At 43.1% G+C, this 27,428-nt stretch overlaps 1 protein-coding gene across 3 annotated transcripts; it reads right to left on the reverse strand.

Annotated features, from left to right (window-relative positions):
• LOC119461018 (iron-sulfur clusters transporter ABCB7, mitochondrial-like) lies at positions 1–27,357 on the reverse strand. 3 transcript variants are annotated; one of them, XM_037722189.2, is made up of 14 exons: positions 27,179–27,357; positions 26,832–26,885; positions 26,458–26,667; positions 25,897–26,029; positions 25,441–25,627; positions 24,783–24,864; positions 22,139–22,227; positions 18,174–18,261; positions 17,482–17,656; positions 11,994–12,151; positions 11,241–11,404; positions 9,097–9,226; positions 5,920–6,195; positions 1–265 (listed from the first exon to the last, which is right to left on the reverse strand). In XM_037722189.2, the coding sequence occupies exons 1-14, from the start codon at positions 27,350–27,352 to the stop codon at positions 50–52; spliced, it is 2,136 nt and encodes a 711-aa protein (XP_037578117.1). In that variant the 5' UTR covers positions 27,353–27,357; the 3' UTR covers positions 1–49. The 3 variants fall into 3 exon arrangements, with proteins under 3 accessions (XP_037578117.1, XP_037578119.1, XP_037578118.1); XM_037722191.2 differs by having other exon boundaries at positions 26,821–26,885; positions 27,179–27,200; XM_037722190.2 differs by lacking the exon at positions 26,832–26,885.
• Between the last annotated feature and the right edge of the window lie 71 nt (positions 27,358–27,428).

Raw genomic sequence — 27,428 nt, forward strand, 5'->3', positions numbered from 1 at the left:
AGTCTTGCACCCTGCCATTTGATTTGCAACTAACTTTGCAATTGTTCCATCACACATTCTCCCGGTGGGGCTGGTGCTGCTGGTTCCAGAGCATGCTGTAGAAACTGGATGAGTTTGCCAGAAGGCTGCGATGATTTCCTCGCTCGCACACTTTGCCATCACTGAGCACCAAGATCTCGTCGGCGTCCACCACGGTGGAAAGGCGGTGGGCAATGCAGATGGATGTACGACCTTGTGATGCCCGCTGGAGTGCCATCATAATTTTCTGTGTTGACGGGTTTCAACAAAAAAGAAAAGATATTGTCATTGTTATGTTATATTCAACAGGTAAAATTAATGTGCAACTGGGGGAACTTGTTTGCACTTTCCTTAAATAAGGTCTCGTGTAAAACCTGCACAGTGACTACTGAACACATGCTGCAAGACTGTTGGCATGCTTTCATTGTTATCACAAAAGCATAAGTGTCACAACACATTGTATCCTCCCTGAATTCATATGTGCGCATTGAAATCACATCATTTTGTGTGGCCTGAGCCTGTATCTTGGATGCGAAGGGTAGATTACCTGGTGGCGCACCAAACGCTTGAGGCTGGTTACAGTGCTCGTGGTGCATCTTCTGTATTTAAACTAGCGATAGCAAAACAACTTTCAAATGTTTGGGCATTATAATGATTGCGTGTCATGCCCACAGCCCGATGAACAGATGTGGTGTTTGTGACATTGTGCAGTAGTCAGATGAAAAATGCACGAAAACAGCGGTGACTCTTGACGCAAAAAGCTGGTCAAGGAAGAACTGCTGGCCAATCAATATGGTCTGGATTATCAAGGTGGTCATCATCCACGTACAACTATATTTGAATACTGAGGCTGGAGCAATACGTGTAAACTCGCTGGCTTGTACTCCAGCCTTGGTCAAGCTAAAGCCCCTCCATATAAGTTTTCGCCGACCAGGTTAAGTACCGTCAACCTACCCTCTTCCTCTGAGCCCCTCCCTTATTCTACCCTCGCTCACCCCCCAGTTTCCGGCGTCAAGCGAAACTTACATAGTCCCAGCTTCTGGTTTTAAGCGAAAGCGACGTCACTGCTACGTAGAGGTGCGTGTGTGCAACAAGCAAAAATTCTGGAACCAGAAACGGATATTGCTGAAGTGGAACTGGTTTGAGCGACAAATCAGGGAACAGCGGCACACATCAAAGGTTGGCGCTACTTAGCAAAAGCGGCGATGACACATGGAGGAGCTTTAGGTCAAGCTGTCTATCTGCTGCATCCATTATTACAACCACCAATGCATTGCCGTTGCATCACTGATACAATCATGAGGGCAAGTGAACTTGCGTACATTTAGGGCTTTCTCTGGTCGAATATAGATCAACTGCATTTTTTTTTAAAATCCTTTTCCATGTTTTCAATGTTACTTGCCCCATTTTTCGAAATATTTGTCAACCCTTTGACTGCTGTTTTTCTTTCTTACTCCTTAGTTCCTGCAGTTTTTTGTGTTTATTTTCGTTTTTTGTGTTTGGTTCAGTGGACACTTCCCGCTATGTACATAGAAGCTGGTTTTTCGTTGTCACTTTTTCCCATTTGAACAGTTCATAAATTCCTTCGTTTGTCATAGTCTGGACCGACGGACCTGCCACCATGGATGCTTATGCAATAATTGGCCCCAACCGCTTCTTCCGTTCTTTTTCTTTTAATTTTTGTTGTTCGAGTATTTGTTCAGTGGATGTTTCTTACTACATAAATACTGGTTCTCCATCATCAGTTTCTTCTGATTCAGAATTTAACAGTTCATAAATATCTTTGTTAAAGTGTGGACGGACATGTCACACTCGTTTGCCATGGCTGCCAGGCAGAGCACTGGGACATTTGCTCCACCCGCATTCGGAAATCTAACTCACAAGTTTTCGTGTGTTAAGTGACCTCTCCATAGATGGCACAACAGGTACACAATATTCTTTTTTGCACGGATTACTTCTGGAGGGACAAAACGAGTAAGTGTACTACTTGGGAGCGGCAGGGGTTGTGCAAGGATGGCTGGCCTGAGTTATCACGGGAGTGACAGTGAAAGGGTTAATATTATTATCTTTTGTAACAAGAGCTTGTTGGTGCTAATGGCTTTGTTGTTATAGGCACTGAGGTTCCGACACAGTGGCCCAACCCAATTGCCCACGAATCTGATACAACAAGGATGCATGCATCGGTGCACATTTTACTGCCCTGTCCAAGACTGAAGTTGTGTTATTTCTAGGACAGCCCTTGAGGAGGACTGTTGTAACAGTACTAAATCTTGTCACTGACCATAAAAATGATGAAATTGACATATTGCTGTCTCTATCGGCACCTTGTTCGCAAACGCGGGACAGTAACCACTGAAGCAGCTTGCAAACTAACTGCTACAGTGGTACCCTCCTTGTATTTCAAACAAGGTGTCCATAAAGAGGACACATGAAATTTAGATTTTTTTCATTCTTATGGTCAGTGAGAATAATCAGCTGCATGAAGACATGGAGTGGACAGGGTGAGGATGCAGAATGCGTGAAATGAACAGAAAGATGGAGCAGCTTAACAAGTCCCACACAATGGGCATGCTGTTAATTCATTCCTGAATCAGACAGGCAGCCACACCATACAAAATGATAAGTATACACAAGGAATGCTACCAGTCACTTTCAGCAAATTAAAGGAGAAAGTGTTGGACTACAACAGCTGTGATGGCATACATGATGTTGAAAACCTGCCACTAATCGCAGCTGTCATAGCTGAAGTGGCTGGTCCACTAACTGTGTAAGAAAATTTCAGTTCAAAGCTTACAAAAACAATAATAATCAGATTTTCCAGCACAACAATGGTCCTGCAACATTTTTTGAGCATGCAGTTCCATGCTCAAGTGTAAGAGGAAATAAAAACATTTACAACTGCTGCACTTGACCGGTTGATCCCAGATACATCGAACTTGAAGGGATTGCAAAATAGTTTGGTACTATATCGGTAATTAGAAATATAAAATCTGTCTATCTGAAGCTTATCTGAAAATTCCACGTCTCAGACTTGAGATCATGAAAAGCAGGAATTTAGCAATTTGTTTCTCCAAGGCCGTGCCGAAAGCATAAAGTTACCTTATTTCTTGCACATGAATATAGCAAGTTACTCAAACTGCGGAATGGTCTTTGATACTATACTGATTGCAGTGCTAACCCTAAAAGTTTGCCTCGCCTAGCCGCGAGACTGCAGTGCATCCCGGGCAAACTAAGTGCTTGTTGCAAGTATTTATTCTGGATAAGGTAGAAATGGATGCAGTGTGTAAGCAAATCAGCCTGTATGGACATGCATCTTGCCACCATCAGCAAACTGGTACTGCAAATAGCGCATGAATGTGTCCGGCTGCCCGTCCGTTAAAATACACACTTTGAATGGTCGTGTATCATACGCCAGCAACAAGTCAACCAGGCAGACACTGTTACATTCGAAAATGGCTTTCAGCTTGCGGAACATCGTAAATCCTTCCGACTGATGTGTAACCCTGCGAGCACGAATGAAATGCGTTCAGCACACACTGTGGGCCAGTGAATCACACAGTCATGAGTCTTGTGCGTTAATGTGGAATGTGGTGATTTTGGTAAATACAAACTGTAATGTATAAATCTGGCTAAATGGGGGTTAGGACTGGATTTGTTTTGGCTGCTTGCGGGAACCATGAAGTGCATTCGTGGAATCTGTTAGTATAAAAGATAAAACCCGGCGGTGCAGACAACTTCAGTTTGGCATTGCATGCTCAGTGCCACTCGGTGAAAAGATTGAGCATCATTCACACTTTTTTGTGGAATGTTCGGACCAGGAGGCCTTTTGCATTCTTGAAGCAGCGTTGTGATATTCTCTAGCCGATAACGAACTGCTGCAATTTGCGCGAGCCATCCATACTTGCAACGAGTAATACTGAGACACACACCCTGCTCATCTTTCCTCAATGGGACGTACTGACCTTCAGATTCAATGCCTTGTTTGACAGCACCTGCCACAACAGTGCTGTTTCTTTGGCATGGAATATTTCCAACAGCATCAGGAGTGATCGCAGCCCTGTTAGGAGAAGCGCACTAGCAAGGGGTGGTGGGGTGAAACGTTCAGTATATCGAATGTGTGAACGGGAGTTTGATATATGCATAGTACAGGTGCTATACTTTTGCATGAGATCTTTAAGGGGGTGTTATGACTGTTAGATATATACAACTCAATATGTCCAGGTTTTATTTATCCGGGATTGACTGTATAATTAAAGATGCACTTTCAATGAGTAGAAAAATTAATTTGTAACATATTAGAACATGTACAGCCAACGACAGATTTTTCAGGCGCCCGCTTTTTCAGACATGACCGATAATTCGGATGCCTCCGCGGCACCACCACGTACGTACCCCATAGAGCCAATGTATAAGAACGTTTGAAATTTTACACGCTGGAACTCTTAGCCATTCAATTTTCCGGACTTTTTGCTGCGACTGCAAGTCTGAAACAGCATTACTCAAAGCCACCACAGCCGCCATTCTGATTATCTCGCAGCCTTGAACCAGCACTCTCGCATGCCAATCCGCTAGCAGCCATAGTCACCACCACAGCAAAGCCGGCACTAGCTTTTTTGACATTTGCTACCAAGCTTTCTGCTGTTCGGTGCCATATTTTTTATAGAAAGAATTCTTGGCTGTCAGCAATGGCGCCAATTCTGCCTTTGTCATCCTTGCCGATTGTTTTGAAGCGTAGAAAGCACGGCAAGAGACAAACATAGCATGATACCGGTTTCGCCGCAATACAGCTGTGTTATGCGGTGAAGCATATAATAGAATCGAAAGGGGGCTTACTGTCATGGGACACAGTATGTATTCCTTAATTATATGCGCGTGCACCCGCTGTCTCCTGTCACAATACGAGCACCGACAGGCCTAGTAAGTATACCGGCAGTTCAAAGCTATTCGAGACGTGCCTGAGGTGATCTGAGCCCTTGGGGGCAGTAAAAGACACGCAATAATTTTTTCAAACTGCCCGATTTTTCAGACGTTTTCGCGGCTCGTTGGGATTCTGAAAAATCGGATGTTGACTGTAGTATGAATGTGTGAATGTAATGTGGAGATGCAATTGGTGATCTAAACTGTGCGGTTAATACAGAATGTTTCAGTACCATGATGCACAATTTGCTATGCCGCAACAATGTGTCGCTTTGTGGACCCACGTGTGCCCATGCCAGGGTCCTTGCAGGCATGCACCATGATAATGAATCACCCATCAACAGAGCCCTTGTACGCTGCCCTAAGGGCCCATATGGCAGCTGCATTCACACAGATGAGACTGTGAAATTGTCCACTGTGACAACGGACTAGACCAGCGGACAACTTCTCCTCATTGCCCCTCTCATTGCATTCTCCTTCCCATGCAGACAGGCACCCCCTCTTGCGCATGCACAGTTGTGCTCTTCCTGGATATCGAAATGCTGGCTTTTGTGTAAAGCTTTGTCGCTTGGTCACTGAGCCTGGTGCACTTCGAAACATGAAGTTGTAGAAAAAGAAATATCCTGGTTATATTCAGAGCACGGTTACAAATATGACATTATGCGCTTCTTCAAGCTAGTAATTTTACAAAATCCAGTGTGTTATATTGGTAACCATACACTGAAAATAACATGAGCATGACACGAATGCAGCATTTATGGTGTTAAAGTAAATATATCACTGCATACTTTGTAATTTCTACAAAAGTACATTGTGTTATATTAATTCAAACACTGTATATTCAATGTGTATATTGAAGGCATCTTTTAATTTGAATTTGAGTGATTCAAGCCAATTTTGTATGTGCCAACAATGTTCAAGCTTTCCACAAAGTAAAAAAAATTGAAAAGAGAGAAAAAGAAGCAGCGTAAGGGTACGACTCACATGCTCGGTGATCGAGTCGAGGGAGGAGGTGGCCTCGTCAAACACCAGGATGGGGCTGTTCTTGAGGATGGCACGTGCAATGGCCACACGCTGCTTCTCTCCACCAGAGAGCTTGAGCCCCCGCTCCCCAACCTGGGTGGCATATTGCTTGGGCCAGGCCATGATGGAGTCATGCAGCTCGGCCATGTTGGCTGCCTGCCGCACATCTTCCAGGGAGCGCGAAAAGTCGCCGTAATGCAAGTTGTACTCAATGGTGTTGTAGAACAGCACTGCGTCCTTCAATCGGTGAGGGAGAAAGAAAAAGTGAATGTCAATTTTTTTGTTCAAAGTGAAGTTGAAGCAATTTGCAATAATAATTGAATAATTGAATTATTTTTTAATTGTAATTGAATAATTTCAAAGCAAATACAAAATGCCTTGTTCATACGTAGTAGAAAGAGTAGAACCTCGTTCATACGTTCTATAAAAAAATGCAGGAAAAAACATACTAACCAAAAAATGTACAATCCGAAGTATCTAAATAATTTTACAGACTCAATCGCAGTTTACAGCTACATAATGCGAAGCGTTGCGTGAATCATTGCAGCATGAGAAGCCAATGCGCGCCGAGCTGGTTGGGCCTGAGCAGCCTGAGATGCGCATTGTCGTTTTGGCAGCTTCGGCAAGCGTAAGTTTGCGCTCATAGAATTCTGCCTGAGTCAGCAGCTTCTTCAAATGGGGAATTTTGGCAGGAAATTTTGACGTGCCCACACGGCGCAAATTGTTGCGGCACGAGATGCCGACACGTGTCCAGCTGGTGAGGCTCGAACAATTGGAGACGCACGTCCTTTTTCTATTGCGCAGTGTTCTAAGACTGTGATGAGAAACCAAACCGAAATCGAGCTGGTGGGAGAGCGGAATACGGTGGTTACGATGCCTCCAGAGGAAATCATGACGCTCACTTCCCGCCGCGTGCAGCAGGGAACAGCAGCGTGTTCGGGTTATCGCCTATGAAAAGCGTGCAGTACGCTTCCAACGGCACTATGGCCCATGTGCTGTGAAACAGATAGTTGAAGATGATTATGACAATAGGGTTGTCGGCGATGGCTGTCAATGTGGCGTGCAACGACCTGCAAGGAGATTTGCTGGTACCAGAATAGGAAACTTAGTGCGCGCCGGTATTTTCGCGCGGGACTGGCATGCAGGTATTGCGGGGAAGCTGCTGCAATAGCCGACTACTGCTTGCGATAGCGTGTGCCTTGCGTCTTTTATTGTTTACATGGGATCTAGCAGCCAGAAAATGTATCATACGATCGCAGTTTGAATGAATGAATGAAAAACTTTATTTCACGAGCTTTTCAGCGCATGCGCCGGATGGAAGTGGTTCCCACTTCACGGGAATCCATATACTGCTCTCGCCGCCTGGCCCCTGGTTACGAGCCAAAGCTGGTCTTCCAGGGCGGGGCTGGACAGCAAGATCTTCCACCGCTCTCTAAGGGGTTGGATGGGTAGGGGGATCATGTTGGGGTTAGGATTGGTGAGGAGTGGTGGGTGTTGTTGGTTAAATTTACATTCTGCAATCATGTGTTGCAGTGTACCTGGCTCGTGACACACGGGGCTACGCAGTTTGGCTATATAACGAATGTTGGTTCCAAAATATAGCAAGCTACTCAGCAAATGTGATCTCACTCAGCAACAGGATAAGAGGAAAGAGAAAAAGTGATGATGATAATTAGGAGAGAAAAGCAGGTAGACAAAGGACTGGAAGTACTTAGAATTGCAAACCAAGTTCAATAAACGAAAGAAGAAGGGGAACCGAGGGGCTCGATTTCGTTAATCATAACCACATAAAGCCAAGAGACAATGAAGCCAAGGAAAGCATCGGGGAAATTAAGTGTGGTTGAAATTGGAATGAAGAAAAGTGAAATGAAAGTGGACGAAAAAATAACTTGTCGCCGGCGGGAGCCGAACCCACAACCTCCGCATTACGCGTGCGTTGCACTACTAATTGTGCTATGGCGACGACCATCAATTCGTCCACTAACTTGGGTATTTATGTTTTACTAGATCTAGCCCTAGGCGTGTTAGCCAGCACCACTCAGAACCATGGTGAGCGGATGTGGAACATCCTTTTTTAGCCCGATGGCATCACGTAACATGTGATCTTGGGAGAGCAGGCACGTGGCTAATAAATCCTCGCATGCTACCTAATGACATCAAGGCTGCCAGATTCGAGACCCTCGATTTTGTTAATCATAACCACATAAAGCCAACAGACAATAAAGCCAGGAAAAGCATCGGGGAAATTAAGTGTGGTTGAAATTGAAATGTACTGGTGCTGGCTAACACACCTAGGGCTAGATCTAGTAAAATATGAATACCCAAGTTAGTGGACGAATTGATGACCGTCGCCGTAGCACAATTGGTAGTGCAACGCACGCGTAATGCGGAGGTTGCGGGTTCGGCTCCCACCGGCGACAAGTTATCTTTTCGTCCACTTTCCCCCATTTCTTCATTATTTTCTACATTCCAATTTCAACTACACTTAATTTCCCCGATGCTTTCCTTGGCTTCATTGTCTGTTGGCTTTATGTGGTTATGAATACCAAGTTCAATGTTTCTCAGAAAAGCTTCAATGGCCTCATGACCTGACAAACAGGATGTTTCATCCACAAAACCAAAAGAAGACGTTCAGAAAGTCGCCCGTCAAAATGCACCAAAGATGCAGTCATTGACCGTCTTTGACACAAAGCATGCATTTAGAGCAGTCATTGACACAAAACATGCATTTTACATGCACAGCACTTATTGCACCTGAATATGCAACAGTACAGCAGTTCAAACGATGATATGGAACAGCACCATAGATTATCTACAGGGATTGCGTAAAGGAGTCTATAGAAATCTGCACTCAAGCATTCTAGGTTGATGACAATGCCATTGCATACAGCCAATTTATCAGAGAAAGCTGCTGGAACAATTTTCACGTTGACACCTGCCATTTTTACATCAAGGCATGTGCGTCCTTCTTCTGCAAAATGTACTAATGTAGGCAAGAGAAATGTGAACAGGAAAATTGGAACATCTTGGGAGAGCAATTTTGCACAGCTGTAAAGCAGGATAGGAGCTGGGTACAGCAAAAATGACTACTGTTTTGAACAACAACAGCAAAATAACAGCACAAAACAGTCGGCTTACTTGAGGCACAACAGCTATTGCTTTCCTTAGGCTGTCAAGGTCTACTGTCTTGATGTCTTGGCCATTGATCAGGATGCGTCCATCTGATGGGTCGAAGAACCGGTACAACAGCCGGATGACAGTTGACTTGCTAGGAAGGAAAATTAAGAACACAGTGAGATGTCAGTTGCCTGCTACAGTCAACTGGAAGAACAATTAAACCACTTTGTGGTAAACACTGTGAAATAATTGTGTGGCACACCATATAGACCAGGGTACCTCAGCAAACACAGACTTTGAACAAAGACTTCACAGTATGGTGTTGTTACAGTTGCTACTGTCTTGTTGCAGAACTGGCTTTACAAATTTCTAAATAAATTATGTATTTCATGCATTACAGTCAACATTGTTGTTCAGTTGTACCACACAAACACCTGTATTCTTGAAGCTGTTCCTCCACTCCACCAGGTTGAGCACAGCACCGCTCCTCGACTAACAAGGACGCTACGCTTTCAAGAATTGCCATGGGTGATCATGAAGCACAGCGATCACTCTGCCGCGAGGCAGCGCTGCTACCTACTGTCTCGAGTTGAGGTGGAATGTTGAGTGAAGGAACATTCTAAAATACCGGGGAGAATTTACATTTATTTGATAAATACTTTACAGTTATATAAGTATCTTCTTCGAGCTTTCAATTTCTTGGCATTTCTTCGAGCTTTAAATTTCTTGACATTGTAAACAATGTTTGAAGGAAGAACATTGGGATTGTCTGGTGATGTTCCAATTCACCTTTTGCATCTTGTAAAAATGTTTTGGCCACAAGCAAACAGTGACAATCCACAGCTCGCTCCATTCCAGTTGTGATGAAAGCTAAATTATACACAGTTGCCTTTGGTAATTGGTGTGTTGCTCACATTATCAATCAATACTTGCTGCGATGTGAAACATAGCTTGGGACACTCAAGCACAAATTAAGGTGTACTTCTGACGAGATGCAGGCAGAAATTTCTCCTACTTAGTGCTAAATATTTTAGATTATGAAAGCGCCCCAAAACACATTGTTTACAGTCAAACCTCGTTACAACGAAACGGGATATAATGAATTCATGGATATAAAGAAGCAAGTGAATTTCCCCTATATAACTCATCATAGAGATTCATGCTGCAGAACACGCAAAATGAATTTAACGACTTAATGGATATAACGACGTAATTTAGGCTCCCCCTTCAACTTCGCTATAACGAGGCTCTAGTGTAGCTCTTTCTTTTTTTTTTAGAATACATTTTTCTTGGATATTTTAAATGAAAGATTCCCCAGTTCCTGCCAAGGCAATTTTCTTATTTATTTATTTACTTTGTAGTGAAGAAGAGGGACGATGCAGTGGGGCATCCTTACCAGCGCTGTCTAGTGGGTCAGTCTCTCCAGCGCATCGCTCGGACTATGCCGCTCGTGCTCGCGGTTCCCTGAACTGATCGAACGGTCAGCCCTAACGCTTGCGTGCAATAAACGCCTTTACAACTTATTTCCTTTTTTATTAGCTTACCTACAGCATCATTTAGGCATTACAGTAGGGTGTTACAGAAAAGTGAGCAAACTAAATAGCAGTACATATTCAATGCTCTGTAGAGAACAAAAAGAAAAGGGGAGGGAGAGGGAGGGGGGGGGGGACAAAAGTAACACATTTGAACAGTAATGCACACTTCCAATATAAAAAATAAAGGAAGCGCATAGGAGCTTTGGTAAATCGAAACTGCCATTATGCAACAATACAAGGACACTATTCAAATATACACGGTGGTCTCTAGATATATTGAAAGGAAAACATCAGCCACAGTCGAAGTCGGAAAGAAGGAAAATATGATTTAAAGAACCGCCACAAAAGCTTAATTGTTGGCCTCATGTTAAAGTGTGACTGTGGAGCAGACTAAAATGGATACACTAATTCCGAGCAGCATTCTGCTGGAAAAGCATCAGAAATATATCCCATGCAGTTGACGCTTTCCATTTTCCCTGAAAGATTTCAGGTTTGGGCACTTTGGTAAGCTATTCTTGCAGACAAGCATGCAACAGTATAAGAATAGCAAAAGGATAGATAAGGTAGAAGCACTGATCTAGCCAAGCCCTAAGAAATCCTATGCCAGCACTTTAAAAATGTGCTGCCTACCCTGTGCCGCTGCCGCCAACTAGTGCCACTTTCTTGCCAGCTGGGATGGACAGGCTGAGATTGTTCAAAATGGGCTTCCCCTCGACGTAGCCGAAAGACACATTCTCGAAGTCCACTGTGGCCGTGCTTGGAGTGACTACCAGTAGGGGAGCTCCTGGCTTAGACTGCAGTGGATGAAAACGAATTAGCAATGTTCATTCTCCCTTGGTGGTTCTAAGAAGTCTGTTGAAACTGATCTGAACTTAAATGTCACATTGTGCCTTGCATCACTTTGCTTAAAGCATGCCACATCGAAATGGAGAGCCGGGCATACCTCCATTTAAATATACAACCTACATCTATACTCACAGACCAACACTATGAAATTGGAATTTTTTTTAATATTTCATGCCTCAGCAAGTTTTGCCATTGTGCAAGAAATGCAGATATTCATAGGTTTTTGTTTCTTCAAAATTAAAATAAAAAGTAACTGAAACTGTAAACATGAAATTCTGTACTATATGTTCCACAAGTTCTTTCAGAGCTTTAGCAGTTTTAGTTGTAATCATGCTAAACATTTGGGTTAATTGACCTTGGCTGTCACCAAATTACTTGAAAAGTGAATATCATAAAAGTACTCTGACTGAATAAACTTTATTAAAACCAGCAAGAGGTGGTGGCTCTAGGCCTCCCACAAAACTTTTTCTACGTGCTCGCACAATGTGTATCCTTCATATACAAGCAAGGGGAAATCACTTAAAGGGCCTGCTTTACCTGAATTGGCGTCTTTAGCTTCATGAGAACAAACATTGTCTGCATGTCAATCAATGACTGCTTCACTTCCCGATAGACTGAACCAAGGAAGTTCAGTGGCAGTGACAACTGGAACAGCAGCCCATTAACCATCACCAGATCACCTACTGTCATAGTGCCTGGAACAATATTGACAGGGCAACAAAGTCGAGTTTGCATTCTCCCACAAAGTCACCTCATAGCTTTACAGAGTCTATTAGTGATATGCCTAACACCTAGTGTACTAATTATAATAAAACCTTGTTAATCTGGCATGAATTCATCTGAATATTCAGATAATTTGTACAAGTGAAATGGCCCCATCAAACATACATAGAGAAGTGCATGGCATTTCAGTGATGAGGAGCACATAAGATGCATCAATATTGCAGGTGGTAGCATTGCAAAACCAGTAGTTGACAACACTGCTGATGCAACCCAATGCAATCTAATATGGAGCATCTTGTACTGTGTCACACACATGAACTATGCTGAATAGGATATGAATAGCAGCTTTTGTGCATAGTTGATCAATTTTGGGATGCGTGCATTCACATGTAATGCAGCACTCACAAGCTGTCTGTGCAGTTGACTGCATCAGTTATTTCTGAACTTCTAAACAGTTACAGTGCGCCCAGAAGAAATTACATAACAGTCGAATCTTGCTAAAGGGAACCTCAAGGGACCGGTTAATATGTTCCGATTAACAGGAGTTCCCTTAACTGAGAAAGATATGCAGAGGGGCAGCGCTATATGTGATACGCCTTCTTAACACTGGTAGATATGTTAAGTGTGAGGAAGTGAATGTAGCAGCTAATTTGTCCCGGGTTTTGGGCATGGACGACAGCTGTTGGATCGACTAGACTTCGCTAGTTTCGATTTCGAGAAGGCACCGGCGACGTAACAAAGCAAAAACATAGTTCTTGCTGCTCCAGTTGGCAGTCGAATAACACATGCTCGTGCAGAGGGAGTCCCTATTATCGAACGGCATGCTATAAGGCATCCGAAATTTCGGTTGTCCTTATTTTGGTCGCCTATAGGGCGAGTGGCAGTGCTGCGAGGCATTCCAGGTCACATGATGTGCATTAAATATCAAATTCACTACTTTTTAAGGAGGGCTTTTTTAATAGAAGAAAGGTGAAGCCAAGAAAGATTATTTCAAATTCTGCCTTTTTTTGAAAAAAATTATTTAGAGCTTGCTTCTGTTCCGTTTACAGACAGTTGCAACAATTTTGGTTCCCAAAAGTTTTTTTTTTTTTTTTATGTTACCCAAATACAAAACCAACCAATTTAAAGGTTGTTCCATTTAGGCAGTAATTCCATTTAAGCGATTTCTATTTACCGAGATTCTACTGTATATAATCAAGTCAACCAATTCCTACACCTATCATTACTTGGTATAGGGCCACTTGACATGTTGCAAATTGTCTATAATTCTGTCCGCAATGCTGCAGAAACTGGTCCTGCATGACACTTGTGGTGGCTCCAGCCAAGTTCGAACTTGAAAGAAATTTTGAGTGTGGAGGCAGCGTGTGATGCAAACATACGTTCATGTGCCAGCACTTGCTACTCAAAAGAGTGGTGGACACTACAGTGGCGGACACTTGAAATTGAAACAATGTGAACCCATTAGAATACAGTGGCGCTGCACTGCTACTTGAAGCATTTTGCATCACAAAATTGCAGCATATGAAACAGGCTAATTAAGTGGTCCAAAATAAGTGCTGGGTTTCGGGCAAACGTTTGCGCACTCGTCTATGATGCCAGTGGTTAAGGCCCTGAACCACCCCTCTGGCTTGGTGAGAAAACACCACCCACAAATAACATACACTGCTGTGAACATCTCAGGCAAATTTTGCACTCGTGTTTGGCACGTGGGGCTCAGAAGTGGAGTGCAAAGTCATGTTTTTCTCAAAAACGCTCTTTTCAATAGAGGCCTTGTCCCTACCCTTTCAGGGCTGCTGGCGACAGCCTTTTGATGTCAGCGGGCAGATTCCGATAAAGTGCTGCCATTGGCTGATAGTTGACATCAATCAATAAGCATGTTTAGACCAGTGTGCTTTTTCATGCTGTTACTATGTGTATTTATTACTGCAGTTTACTAAACAGTCTGAAGTAAGTGAAAATATGCATTTTGAATGTCAATAAGAATTATGTGCTTCCTGCAGAAGCTATCATCTGCTCACGCTCGGGCGCAGCTGCCCGCATAGGAATTAAACTTTGGCAACACTGCTTACCGTATTTACTCGAATCTAGGCCGACTCCGATTCTAAGCCGACCCCCCAAAAGTTTGAGTCCGAAAAAAAAAAAAAAAACTTACCTCGAATGTAGGCCGAACGAAAAAGGGAGAACAGCATTCGCAAAATGAAACAGCATTTATTGAATTTGAACATGCCGAGCTCATTCTATGTCACCATCGCTGCTAGCCTCGTCGCTATCTTCCTTACTGCTGACATCTTCAAACAGTGCGCTATATTCAGTACCATCCAGCGCATTAGAGATGCTGCATTTTTGGAAGGAGCGCACGTTGCGACGCACGCAAAAACCATCTCCCGTGGCCCCCTCCAACGACAGACCGATGCCGAAGTTCTGCCCGGTTTGAACGTTTGACGATGCCTCTACGGCTAGCACAACTACCGTATTTACTCGATTCTCACGCTTCCTCGATTGTAACGTGCGCCCGTTTTCCGTGAGGAAAAATTTGGAAAAATGGATTTCCTCCCGATGCACTGATGTTGCGATGAATAAAAAAAGTTGCAGTTTCGCCCTAAAGGCGATGCATCGAATGCGGTAGCAAATTAGAAGACTGCTATTAACAAGCACGGTGTCACGCGCGCTCAAGCAAACATGAACACACACCTCGCTCGTTGACCGCGGAAACGAACTGTCAAAACGCTGGAGACGAAGCGCGCCTTCGTGCTAGCATGCCTCTCGCTTCAACGCGGCGAGAACACGGCGCGCGGCGGACTTTACCAGTCGCAGATTGCTTTCAACATAGGGCCAAGCCTGATCGTATCGCCGGAGTGGATCGTCGCAGATTACGTCCTGCTTCGGGCCACTGAAACCGTTCCGCATTGCTTTGCTGGCGAAAATCCTCTCCTTCTGTTTGCGCCAGTCCCGCTCGCAAGTTTCGGATTCTCCGAACGCCCGTGATGCGGCCCGATTTCCGTCCGTCTCCGCACAGATGATCACTTTCCTTTTAAACGCGGCATCATGATGAACTCGGTACTTCATGCTGATAGATAGAGCAGACGCTGAGAACGTGAAGACAGACGGTAGACTATTGCCTAAGCACGTGTACTGCAGCACACGGAGGAAGCTTCCGCATGCTACGGTAGCTAGGCACGACGCGCGTGCGAGGCGGCCATTTTGAAATGCCGACGCAGATTTAGGGTCGTGTTGAAAGTGCGCGTTAGATTCGAGTAAATACAGTATTCGTTTAGAAAGCGGCACTATAGTGGCATCGCCTATTTGGTGCCATTACGATAACGCCACACCGCGCGCCGATGCTGCACCATACCGATACTACCGATACGACGCAGGTCAAAAAGGCGACGTCGCTCGTGTACTTCAGCTGGCTACTGGCGCGGCTAGTAGCGGCTGCGATACTGACTTTTCTAGATGGCGCTAACTATGCACCATATTAATAGTCATGCACCATATTAATAGTCATGGCTAGGTGGCGTATGCCACCGCCCGGTTTAAAGGGTTCAGCCTCATCCATCCATCCATCCATTTATCAGTTTCAGTTAAAAACTGGCGCGTTTTTTAAAATCCTCGAATCTAAGCCGACCCTAGAGTTTCGTATGTGATTATTTGAAAAAAACTATCGGCCTAGATTCGAATAAATACGGTATCAGTGTCGTAGCCATCGTGTTTCACTAATTTCTACTAGTTCTGAGTACTCAACTAGCCTCTAAGCGCGAAACTTAAGGTAAGACCACATGTACACTTGCCAGCGTGTGCTCACTCGTAACTGCTCCTGGCTAGATGCCTTGGAATACATCGCTTTGTAGTGAGCTATTGACAGCACTTAAAAATGAGCAATTTGGATGTGGCTACTATACTACTATGTGGCTACTATAAGTTGGTGCAGGACAAAGTCAGTCCGCACTACATAGCACACCAAGACTGGAGCTCAAGAGCACAAACGTGCACTCAAGCCCTGTCGTACGCACTACAGTTAGCCACTACAGTTGCATGTAGCTGCCTAGCTAGATACTGTGGCCGCTACGGGGTGCCACGACGAGCCCGCTCGCTGAGCTCGCTGCGGCTCGCTGAGGACAACCATGTGCTCCGATTGGTGCTGAGAGTGGCACGTGCCCGCGTTAAGCCCGACTGTATCCGCATCTTTAAGCCCAGGTGCACACATCCGACATACTTGCACGAGCGAACATAAAGATGACACTTCCTTCGGCCCTCGAAAATTGTGTGATTGCTGTAGAGATAAGTGCTACAGGAAATAAGCTACTCATGCCACTCAGTGCAAGAAAACACAGCCACGAGTAGCTATCTCGCACACTGTAGCACAGCAAAGGGTGAGATACCTGTGGCGACACCGTGAGCTCAACTGTAAGTTGATGGATAGCCTCCGAGTTTGATGTGTCATAGGTGCCACAATCTGAAGTAATGTCGTCTACGTGAACATCCAAAAATCATTTGAACTGCGTGCTATAGTGACGTTCAGTAGGAGGAGAGTTATGGGCACCTCCCCGCTCCGCCATAGCCTTCGCAGTGCAAGGCATTGAAGGAACGGGAGCACAGCTAAGGGGATCAAAGGCAATATTTGACTGCTTATAAATCCACTTTTACTGAATGCATTGAAGTACTTTTTACTACAAGGTATTTCTGAAATAGTCTATTTTAAGTTAAACTGCATTTCTCCACTTAGATAAAAAGTGTTTCAGGACCCCTTTAAGATGGTGCGGATGGTATAGGCCTCATGCTTACATGTTACTATTAGCAGATATCAGCTCTGTGCAAAATATTTTCTTGAAGTTTTTTTTTTATATACTATTACTAAATAATTTCACATTTTCTGGGCATTCCGTGAAATACAAACTTACTGTACTGTGATTTTACTGTACTACCTAACATACCTAATCGTAGTCTGTAGTATGCCTTCCATCTTTAAAATATGAAAGAGATGGCACCGCAAGGCAGAACAACTAAATATTTTAAGCTGAGTGGTTCAGAAGTGCGCATAAACCGGACTACCAAATCGGCACTATGGCACAGATTAATTTAATACTGAGAAAAAACACCTGCTGTGATGGACATAATGACCTAGCAGTCCCTTTTGCTGTTCGACAAGATGAAGTGGTATTTGGAACACAGGGACTTGTACAAAAAGTGTGAGAGAAAGCGGGGAGGAGATGTTAATGTGTGGTGCTTTGTGTAACAAAACCCCACAGGTTTTCTCAGTTGACAATACGGTGACACACTGTACAATACAAAAAGAAGTACGTACCATTCAGGATGTTCTGACTTGCTAACACCATGACTGCCGACAATGATGCACTGAAAATGGCATTCTGACCAAAGTTCAGAAGTGCTAAGCTGGTGGTTGTCTTCAGGGAGGCCTCCTGATACTGTGCCAAGAGCCTGTCATAGTTTTCTACCTCGTATTTCTCGTTGTTGAAGTACTTGTTTCATGTAAAGGAATCAAAACACAAAGTTGTACCAGATGTGGATGCCATAGGCTGCGTAATGCTTGCCACACTTCCAGCTTCAGATCGTGTTTCAGTCAACACAGTATAAATGTATTTAGCTTGAGTACTGCGATCAGCTAGCAATAACTGAACTGACACCTATTGTGATGCCAGGTTTCATAGGTGACAGTGTGCCAGTTTGGCCTTTTTGGTGGAAAAATATAATATCAAAAAAATAAATGGGTAGTAAACAGTGCAGATCAGAATATAAACTCTGAATAAATAAATAAATCAAACTAATTTAGTGTAGACGAAATTGTATGCCTGCAAGTAAGCAGGTGGTTACCTAAAAAGGAGACTGATGGTCAGCGTACTAGAGACACCTAAGTCTGCAATAGGCATCTTTTGTAGTGATTGGACTACCAAATGGGTTAAAATGTAAGGCAAAGTACTAAAACAACAAAACAGATATGGTCAATATGATAAATACTACAAGGTCGTCGAATCTCACCTTCACTGTCTCGTAGTTTATGAGCGAGTCGATCGACTGTGCTCCGGCTTCGTTCTCTGCTTTGTTCATTTCTATGCGGAACTTTGTCCTGTTGACCAGGGTTGCAAACACATAAAATATCCAACTCAGTCTTTCAACCTTTTTTTTTTCTTTCGAACAGGCAAAAATGTGCGTAGAGTTTTGATTGCAAGAACCAGCAAACTAAAGAAACAACACTTAATTCAGTCGCAAAGAAACAGCGCTAAAATGGGAGAGAAAAAAGACACGGACAGACAGTGCTGCATCCATGTCTTTTTTATGTCTCCTTTTTGCGCTATTTTCTTCATGACCATTCACCAAATAGCTCACCTTTGCTACCCAATTCAGTATATTTTAATGCGATTAGCATTCTTTGGGAACTTCACCCAGTTTGCCGTATCTAACCCTTCTCACGCCAACTTGGGTCACTGGGTATTTGCCAGTAGGTATATTCAGACACATGTGATGTGCGGACTTCGCGCTGCCGCGGCTAGGTGCTGCAGCACGTCCAGAAGGAAGCAATAAAGAGAAGCCCGGTTACAGTACACGTGTCATACATGACGTGTTTCAGCAGTGGCAATACGGTGTCACTGCATTGCTTCAATGTTAATCACATTGATGTCGATGGTCATCTTGAGATGGTTTCTGTCGGAATTTTCTTAAGACAATGGTTGATCAATATACAGTATGAGGTTTCATGTCCAAAAGCACCACAGGGACCATGAGAGGTGCTGTAGTGGAGGGCTTCAGTTAAATTTTGGCCCCCTGCGGTTTTTTTTAATATGCACCTGATGCCATTGTACACCCCAGGACTGAAATTGCCAGAGACATGCAATCAGACTAGCCGCATGCCAGGTGGCCAGGAGCCCCGGAATATAAGCAGGGACCATATTTCATAGTATTTTTTTTTGCTTCGTTTCTATTCTTTTAATGCGATTAGCATTATTCGGGTACTTCACACACTTTTAAGGGGCTGTCAGTCTGGTGATGTCTTTCACCATTTTCCTGCCAAATTGGGTAATGGGTATGTGACATTGCATATGTGCCACTCATCCCTTAACCAGTTTCACGCCAACCTGTGTTACTGGGATTGGGTAATTCATAATCTAATGGGCAGAACGTCTGGCTGCTGTGCTGTTGGAACAGGATTCAAAACCAATCGTCGGAACAACATGGTTCCCTGGGTATGTGTCTCTGCATATGCGTCGCTCTTTAGAGGGACACTAAAGATAAATACTAAGTTGACGTGGACTGTTAAAATACCATTCCAGAAACTTCGCAGCACTTGTTTCGTGCCAAGAAAAGACTTAGTTTACGAGAAAATTGCGCCTGAAGGGTCCGCATACCTTTAGTGCAATTCAAATAGCCTGCCCCCAAGTGGGGAGTGGTGACGTTATATATGCCATCACGGCCCTTTACTGCCATCGGTGAGTAATACGGTGCCTGACAGACGGTGCTATGGTTTTCTGCGCAAAACACCAACACACGGCCACGTAGAAACCGAGCCAAGACAGAGCGTTGGATTCGCCACTGCAGTTGCTCTTGGTCAAGTGACATCGACCATTCGGGAATCCCACGACATCACGTGAACGTGGCATTCTCTGCTAATTGCAGTTTGTGCGAGTTTCGCGAGCCATCAAAACCAGCGCAGCACTATGCTATAACGAAACTACTGAAACGTGAAGGCGCGGGGGGCACAGAGTGGAGAAAGCAAAACCTTCCGACCGCCCGTGTCATTGTCAAGGGTAACGCCATCGAGTTATTTAATAAAGAAAATCAAATATAACTGGACAAGTAGCATTTTCTTTCGTCTTATAATGCAATACAATGATCTTTTTATTACGAGTGGTTGAGTAGCAGTGAAATAAAGATATAATGGGAAGTGCTTTCGTCATTGGGCTAGTTATACTTGAATGTCCCAAGGGAAGTCTCCTGATTGTGTCCTGCATTTACCTAAATTTCTCGATTAGTAAAGCTCTGTACGCGATAATATTAACGCCTTAGACGTTCTTGAGCACTAATCTATCACTTTAGCTTGACTTAATATTTGCCTTTAGTGTCTCTTTAACGAACCTGACCCTAAAGTTTGCCACTAGGTATTTCTTGCTCTTTACTGAATCTCTTTACTGAGTCCAACTTGGGTCACTAGGTATAAGCCACTCGGTATGTTCCACTCTTGAGTGAACCTCCTTGACGTCAACTTGGGACACTGGGTACATGCAACTGGGTATCTGCTGCTCTTCAAGAAACCCCTTTGATACCAGCTTGTGTAACTAAGGGCAACTTAGTATGTGCCATTCTTTTACCGCCAATGCTGGGTGGTAGTGAACCTGCCTTATAGTGCATAATCACACAAACTTGTCTGAATGTTATAGTATTCACTGAAGCGCCACGCGCAGGCTTCGCGGCGCTGAATGACGCAGCATGTCCGGGGAGAGGCGCCAGAGAGGAGCCCATCTGCATACATGCCCGATAAATGACATGTCTCTGCGGTGGCAATAAGGTGTGTCGCTACATCGCTTCAAAGCTAATCGCATTAATGTCGACATTCACTGTGAGACGGCTACTGCTGCAGTTTGTTTTTATCATCCGTAACTGAATGTGAATGTCAGCGATAATGGTGGTGTGCGAGCCAACGATAGAGAAAAAAAAAAGAATGGATAAAGAATGCAATTGATACATAATCTGGGCCACAGATTGCCTTACCCATCTTATGGCTTCTCAGACTGATGGCAGTGACATGGAAGTCTTAATGAGTGACATTGTGAAACGCTCCGCAAACTTCAGTTAAGCACCATTGTGGCTGGCACATTTTGCAAAGAATGTATATTTTGCTGTGTTTCAATAAGCACATGTACCAAATGGTCCACTGTTGAAGGAAACATTTAACCAGTAATAAAGCAAATATATAGTCTGGACATTTCACCTTTGTCGGAAAGAAATGTCTGATATGATCTATCGAGCATAATTCTTATATGTACATAAAAATATGAGTGCCAGACTTTGTACCATATTTCAGTGGTATCAATGACAGATTACTACTAAGGGCATGTTCCCTTTCAACAGTGGACCTCACTGTACGTAAGTCGGCAACAACAACGATGCACAAATAAGCATGAGACACACTCAAGTGTCATAGGTACCAGATATTATGAGAGGAATGGTTTCACTGGCAGAACAGCATTTTTAAATTCAGTGCTCTGAAATGCTCTCAGACATACTTCTGCATGCACCTGTAACCTACAAGGCACAAAAGAAGATATTGCAAAATTTACGAAATTCCTATGGGTGATAACTGTCTTTGTGCTTTTTTACATTTGGATTCCTGTCTGCACTTTCACACAACGCAAAACATAGGAATGAGTGGTGTAAAGGTGGAGCCTGTAATAATAAAAAAGTAGCTTGGTGTATTGCAAGCAACAAGGAACTATCTAATTCCGCTAAAACAACTGACAGTGGTGCCAGAACAACTAATTGTGTCAAGGAAGCTTAAAAAACGTAGTGATTGTGATTCCTCTAGTTTCGAACACATTTACTGCAACAACAGAAGTTTCTCGCAACAAAAATTTCCACCTCAAGAACAACTTTTTTGTGGTGTTCACAATGTCGTCTTAGTCTGCTACGGTAGTACCTGCTGTGGCCTTAGAAATGCTACGTGCTATTGCAGTAAAAGCAAAAAATATATTTTTTTGTACTGCATGACTGTACTGATGGGATGGCGAATTGTCTGTCTTAGTTCAACGGTACTTGCACATGTTCTCAAGGCCATAAAAAGAGAGCAAAGGTTCTACACAACAATGAGTGTCGCCTCGTACTTATAGAAAAAATGACTAAGGGAAGTATTTCTGAAGACAGCAAAGACACGCAACAAACATACAAGGCAGCAAACGGTGACCTTCATTTGGTGCTATTCAGTGAACTAGTTTCTGTTTGAGGGTGACACGTACCTCCAGTGGGTTATGGCGAACGTGAAGACGCTGTATGTCCCAATGCATCCCAGTGTCACCGCAGCAAACTTCCCTCCGCACTTGTAATACTGAACATAAAAAGAAACAATGCATAATCCATAAATATTTACTTCATTAAAGAAAGATACAGCTGTTCAATGTATATGCTAAGTCGCAATTTATGGTGAGCGTATCTCACTTAGACATAACATTTAATTACTCCTCCCCTGATTAAGGCCTAGAATAGCTGTGAAGGCCTGTTGACACGTCTTTCACTAATAGAACTGTGCCTCACGTATCATATCAGCCCCTTGTTCTTTTGAAGAGGTAAATAAAATGCTAATTAAACACTTAATCAGTCTAAATTCATTCGTTTTCAAAAAGTTCTATTTGTAATTTATAGCAGAATAAAAAATGCTTATTACTAAAGGAGATGGCATGAAAGCTTTGTTTTTGTTAATATTGCACTCAAGTGGTGCCGATGATGCCATGAATTTCACAGCATTTTTGCATATTCTGGACATTTTTCTCCAGGATCAGTTACCAAAAGCTGTCAGGTTGAATCTGATTATCCAAATGCAATTTAATCTATCTCCACTTATCAACGATTACTGACCTGCAAATAAATGCTGTCGAAGTCGATATTACAGGAAGCGGGTGCAGATATTTCTAAGTATTCTTGGTAAGCCCACCTTTATTTTGTCAGACCTTTCTGGTATATCAAGTTGCCCCCAATAGCAAGACAGGCCTGTCTAGGTGATACCTAGACAGGCCTGTTAACAGCTATGTTAAACAACTATGTTAAACCTTTACCTACCAAGATTTTTGGCCAAAAATAATATAAAATACCGATTTTTTTATTTGCCTAATTAACTCTACGTATCTTGAAACAACCAAAATATATCCCTAAAGACATTTTATTTCTAAGATACACGCGAAATATATATATTTTTTAAAATATGGATAGAGGGTTGGCTTCACTGCACTGCACGGCGGAGATTGTCCGATTTTCTGAAGTAATACCGCGCACAGTTTCCGTCCTCTATCATGGGTACCTTTATACCAGGCGTGGCCATGAAAACAAACCTAGGATGCGGCGATGGGGGGTTCTTTACATCTATCGGCGTCCACTGCCGACATGTCGAGACGCTGTTGTCATCAGAGTCCTATGATTCCGAGAAGATATGCTGCTTAGTATCCTCACTGCCACTCTCGGAGAAGAACCAAACTTCTTCACTGTCTGAGTCTGACAAAAAATCCGCAAACGAACGTTTTTTTTTTCCCTTTTTTCCGGAGTGGAACCGTTGCAGGCACGCGCACCCACAAAGCAGGACGCTATTTTTAAATCCCAGTTGCCAGCATCGATACATTTTTCGGCAAGGAAGCAAGCTTTGAGCGCAGTTTTATTTTTTTACTGCGCCATCTGTTGAAGCCAAAGAGATGTAAGCAAAATTTATCAGGGTAGCTTGAAGGCAGCAGTGCACAAGTGCTTGTTTCAGCGTGGAATAGCTCAGCTTGTCTAAGGTAGGGAAAGGGTTGAATTACCAATCTAGTTTGACGTTATATTTCACTAAACACCATCTCTTTAAACAGATGTCAGAGCATACTGCCGGATTCGAATAATGTGTGAACATACAGGATAAACTGTGAAAGTGTTTTACTACTTGTGGCTGCAGTGCGACAAAGGTCCTATATAAACTAATATACTTAGCCTTAGCAAATGAGCACGCGCATAAAAACATCCGTAATGTCCCATCTGTAGATGTAGAAAGCCAAAGGAAGCATGCAATGTGTTGGCTGCAAGAAGCACTTATGTGAAAGGCTCAAGATTAGTTTTGACAGTCTGCGACTCTCTAGCATGTGCCATACTTCAACACATTCTGCAACAATTGGAATCTGGCTGCTGCAGATGGGAATAGTATCTGTGAACTTATTCTCAAAGACAGTATGCCATAGCCACTGATAAACATAAGTGAGTGAACGTTTCTGTATTAATATGCATCGTTTGTACTAAGTATTATATTAAAAAAACCAGTGTTTGCTTCCAATGTTGTTTTGTTAGTGACATACAATTGCATCTCTACCCTGCGAACTGAGTGTGCATATCAAAAGCTGAAGGAAGCAAACAATGAAGGCCGTGAACATGGCCAACATTTCTCATTTCACAGTGCAATCATTAGTGAAAGTAACTGTTTTTCTTAGTAGCAAGAACTGTGACATTTGTACATGATCAAGGAAAAATTGTACCACTAGAATCAAGTGGACGAGCGTATCCTTAATAGTTATGTGTACCTCAATTCATAATTCCTTGTTTTCTATGCCGATAAGTATTTACATTTGCTGAGCGATCACTCAGAATTTGCTTCTTTTACCCTACAGATGCCCTCAACCAAATAAAAGCAGGGCTCTGCCTTTGGGAAATTTGTAGTGTACAGCCAAGGACTGAAGATAAACATCTTGTACGATGAATTAACTGTGTTCTCCTAGTCGTACTGGGCTTGAGCATTTGCTTTCAGAAAGTCCTTCACAAATACATTTTTTGGTTGACTACTGGCAATTTATTTCAGAGGTGGTGGTATGCTGTGGAAACAAAACAGGGATCACCATTGCTCAGGAGTAGTAAAAGTGGTGCTACAAAGCTTACCAATACAGTGCTAACGAGTGCTACTTCGAAGATAGTTGGCACAATGTTGAACAGCAGCGCAGAAAGGACAAAGTTGATGCCTCTGGAAAGTGGAGAGAGAGAGTGAGATGTAATAAAGGATTAAATAAAGTTCCTTTGATTTGGAAATACAAGAAAAATAGTGTTGTGTCTGCACAGCTACTGGTGGCTGCTGATGATTTATTAAATACAAAGAATAAGGAACATAGCAGCAGACAGTAGCTCAGGCGTTGGAACAAGCACTGGCTAGCATTTTTCGTTTGAGGCGTGCCTGTGCAAAAGTGCCTGTGCAACTAGCGTGTGCATTTCATTGCCGCCGTCTTCTGAGATAATACATCAAATATTAAGTGCAGATGCAGATTACTTTTAACGAGTACAGAGCCACAAGTATTGTTGCTTCCAAGTAGTGAAAATATGCCTGTATGTAGACTCAACTGCATTCTCTTGGAAAAAAAAAAAAAAAAAAACAAGTTCATTCTAAATGTAAGTACATTCTACACTTGGTAAAATAAAGCTCTTCTACAAATTTCTGTATATTGACACTTGTCGTCCTTCTACATTTAACTCTATAGTAACCGCCCAAAAGTTCCTTCTTATTGTGTCAGAGCTTTCTGCAATGCATGTTTGCTGAGCACTATACCTCGTCCCACGGTCAATGGCTTTGGAGAGGGCACCTGTCTGCCGAGACAGGTGGAAGTTCAGGTCCAGTTGGTGGAGATGCAAGAAGAGTCGTCGGGCCACCTCTCGTATGGAATGGTGGGCCACCTTGGCGAACACAGCATTCCTGAGTTCATTGAATCCCGATGCACCAGCCCTTGCCAGACCATCTGAAAGTGCATAGCAGGTGCTCAAAACAGATTTTTGTTTTTAGTTTTGACTCTTTATTGACATTGCAGCTGTTTAGGAAATGCCGCAGCTGCAAAGTATGTGGCACAATGTGGAGAGGATAGAAGTGTTCAAAAAAAAAATTCAAAAGACCATCTTCATAGTTTGAAATTTTCACGAGTCAGATTTCAAGGAATTGTATGGTCCCTTGAATGTATATAATGTAACCGACCACGGTACTTTGTTGACATCAAGCGACAGTAAAACTTACAGCCAACAAGAATTGCAAAAGCTGCTGACGTTAGAGTGCTTGATGCATCTTCGAGAGAAAGATGACTCCCCGTTTGTTCATTGAGGTAATCAATAGCAGCTTTGAAGATAAATGGCACTTCGATATTGATCACCTAGAAGAAAAAAAAAAAAACAGAAGAAATGGTTGTCTTAAATGAAAGTTAACACAAGCTTGATATCTGATGGCTTTCTCATTTAACGTCATGACACCAATACAAAGACATGTTTTATCTGTAGTGCTGCTTGAAATATTTTTCTGAACCTTAATACTATCCTCATATTCAAATTATATATATATATAAAGAAAGAAAGACACTAAGATATAGTTTCCAGTCATTTGGACAGCCCTTCATCATCACTTGAAATACAGGTTTCATGCTTTCCAGAATGATGCAAACGTCTAGTACCATTTGCATAGCATCGAGAGGTGTTATCCCTTCCTAAGGCAAAACTAACTGGTGTTGCAATGTAAAAAGGCAATAAATTCAGCAGCAACAAAAACATTTTGAAACAAAAACACAAAACGAAAGGCATGACGTACCTTAGCCAAGACTAATATACCCAAGGCTACGATGACTCGTTTTCGGATCTCCGGCTTATCCTTTGGCCAGAGATAAACAAACATCTGTTTGATGATGGACCAGCTGCTGACAGTTTCTAAAGAGACGCCGATCTGAGCGGGCAATAGCGTCGAAGCACCAGGGTGGAAGCATTTCCTCGGCTTGCCTAGCTGAACGTTTCTCTGAAGAAGCTGTGCACAATTAACAAAACAAACACGCAACTCAAGCAAAGACATCTAGTAGCAATTGCAAGCACTCTACTCGTTGTTCTCGTTGCATTCCGCAGTAGTTACAATTAATGCAGTTCTACGTTTAAAGTAAAGAACAAACTCGACTACACGTACTTGGATTTTACCTTAACGTGCGGCAATTGTTTCAGCAGAGGGTTATCATGATGACGACTTGGAAACTGCCATGACACACAGAAGGTGCACAGAAGAAGAAGAACGGAGAAAGAACAGAGATGTTAGATACACAGAAGCGATCGCGTTATTACGAGACAGATTAGACTGAGAACGAGGACTCAAATAAAACACAAACACAAAAAGCCATAACGTGCAATAAATACAGCAATCGTCATCACGTGATCCTTTTGCGGCGTTGATACAGATAACGAAAGCAGTTGCTAGCAGTATGCAAGCACCTGGCAACGTTTTGAATGACCTATCCAAGTCATTGAATCGAATCGAGATGACAACTTACCAGCTTTTTGGGGCAAATCAACCGTACCGCGGGTGGGTAAGAGAGCTTGTTTGATGAAACGTTTAGATACCTACGCCATACGTAAATAGAATTATTACCATGGGGCCGTAAGATCGAATTAATCCTTAAACTACCTGCAGAGCTAAAGCGACCGATCACTACATACGCCGCCATGCTGGCAGCAGCCACCTGTCGATCGCAGTGCCGCCTGCTTGCTAGCAAAATGCTTCAGTTTCGTTTTTCGACAGTT

Source organism: Dermacentor silvarum, chromosome 8 (assembly GCF_013339745.2).
Source record: "Dermacentor silvarum isolate Dsil-2018 chromosome 8, BIME_Dsil_1.4, whole genome shotgun sequence".
In the NCBI taxonomy this organism is placed as follows: domain Eukaryota; kingdom Metazoa; phylum Arthropoda; class Arachnida; order Ixodida; family Ixodidae; genus Dermacentor; species Dermacentor silvarum.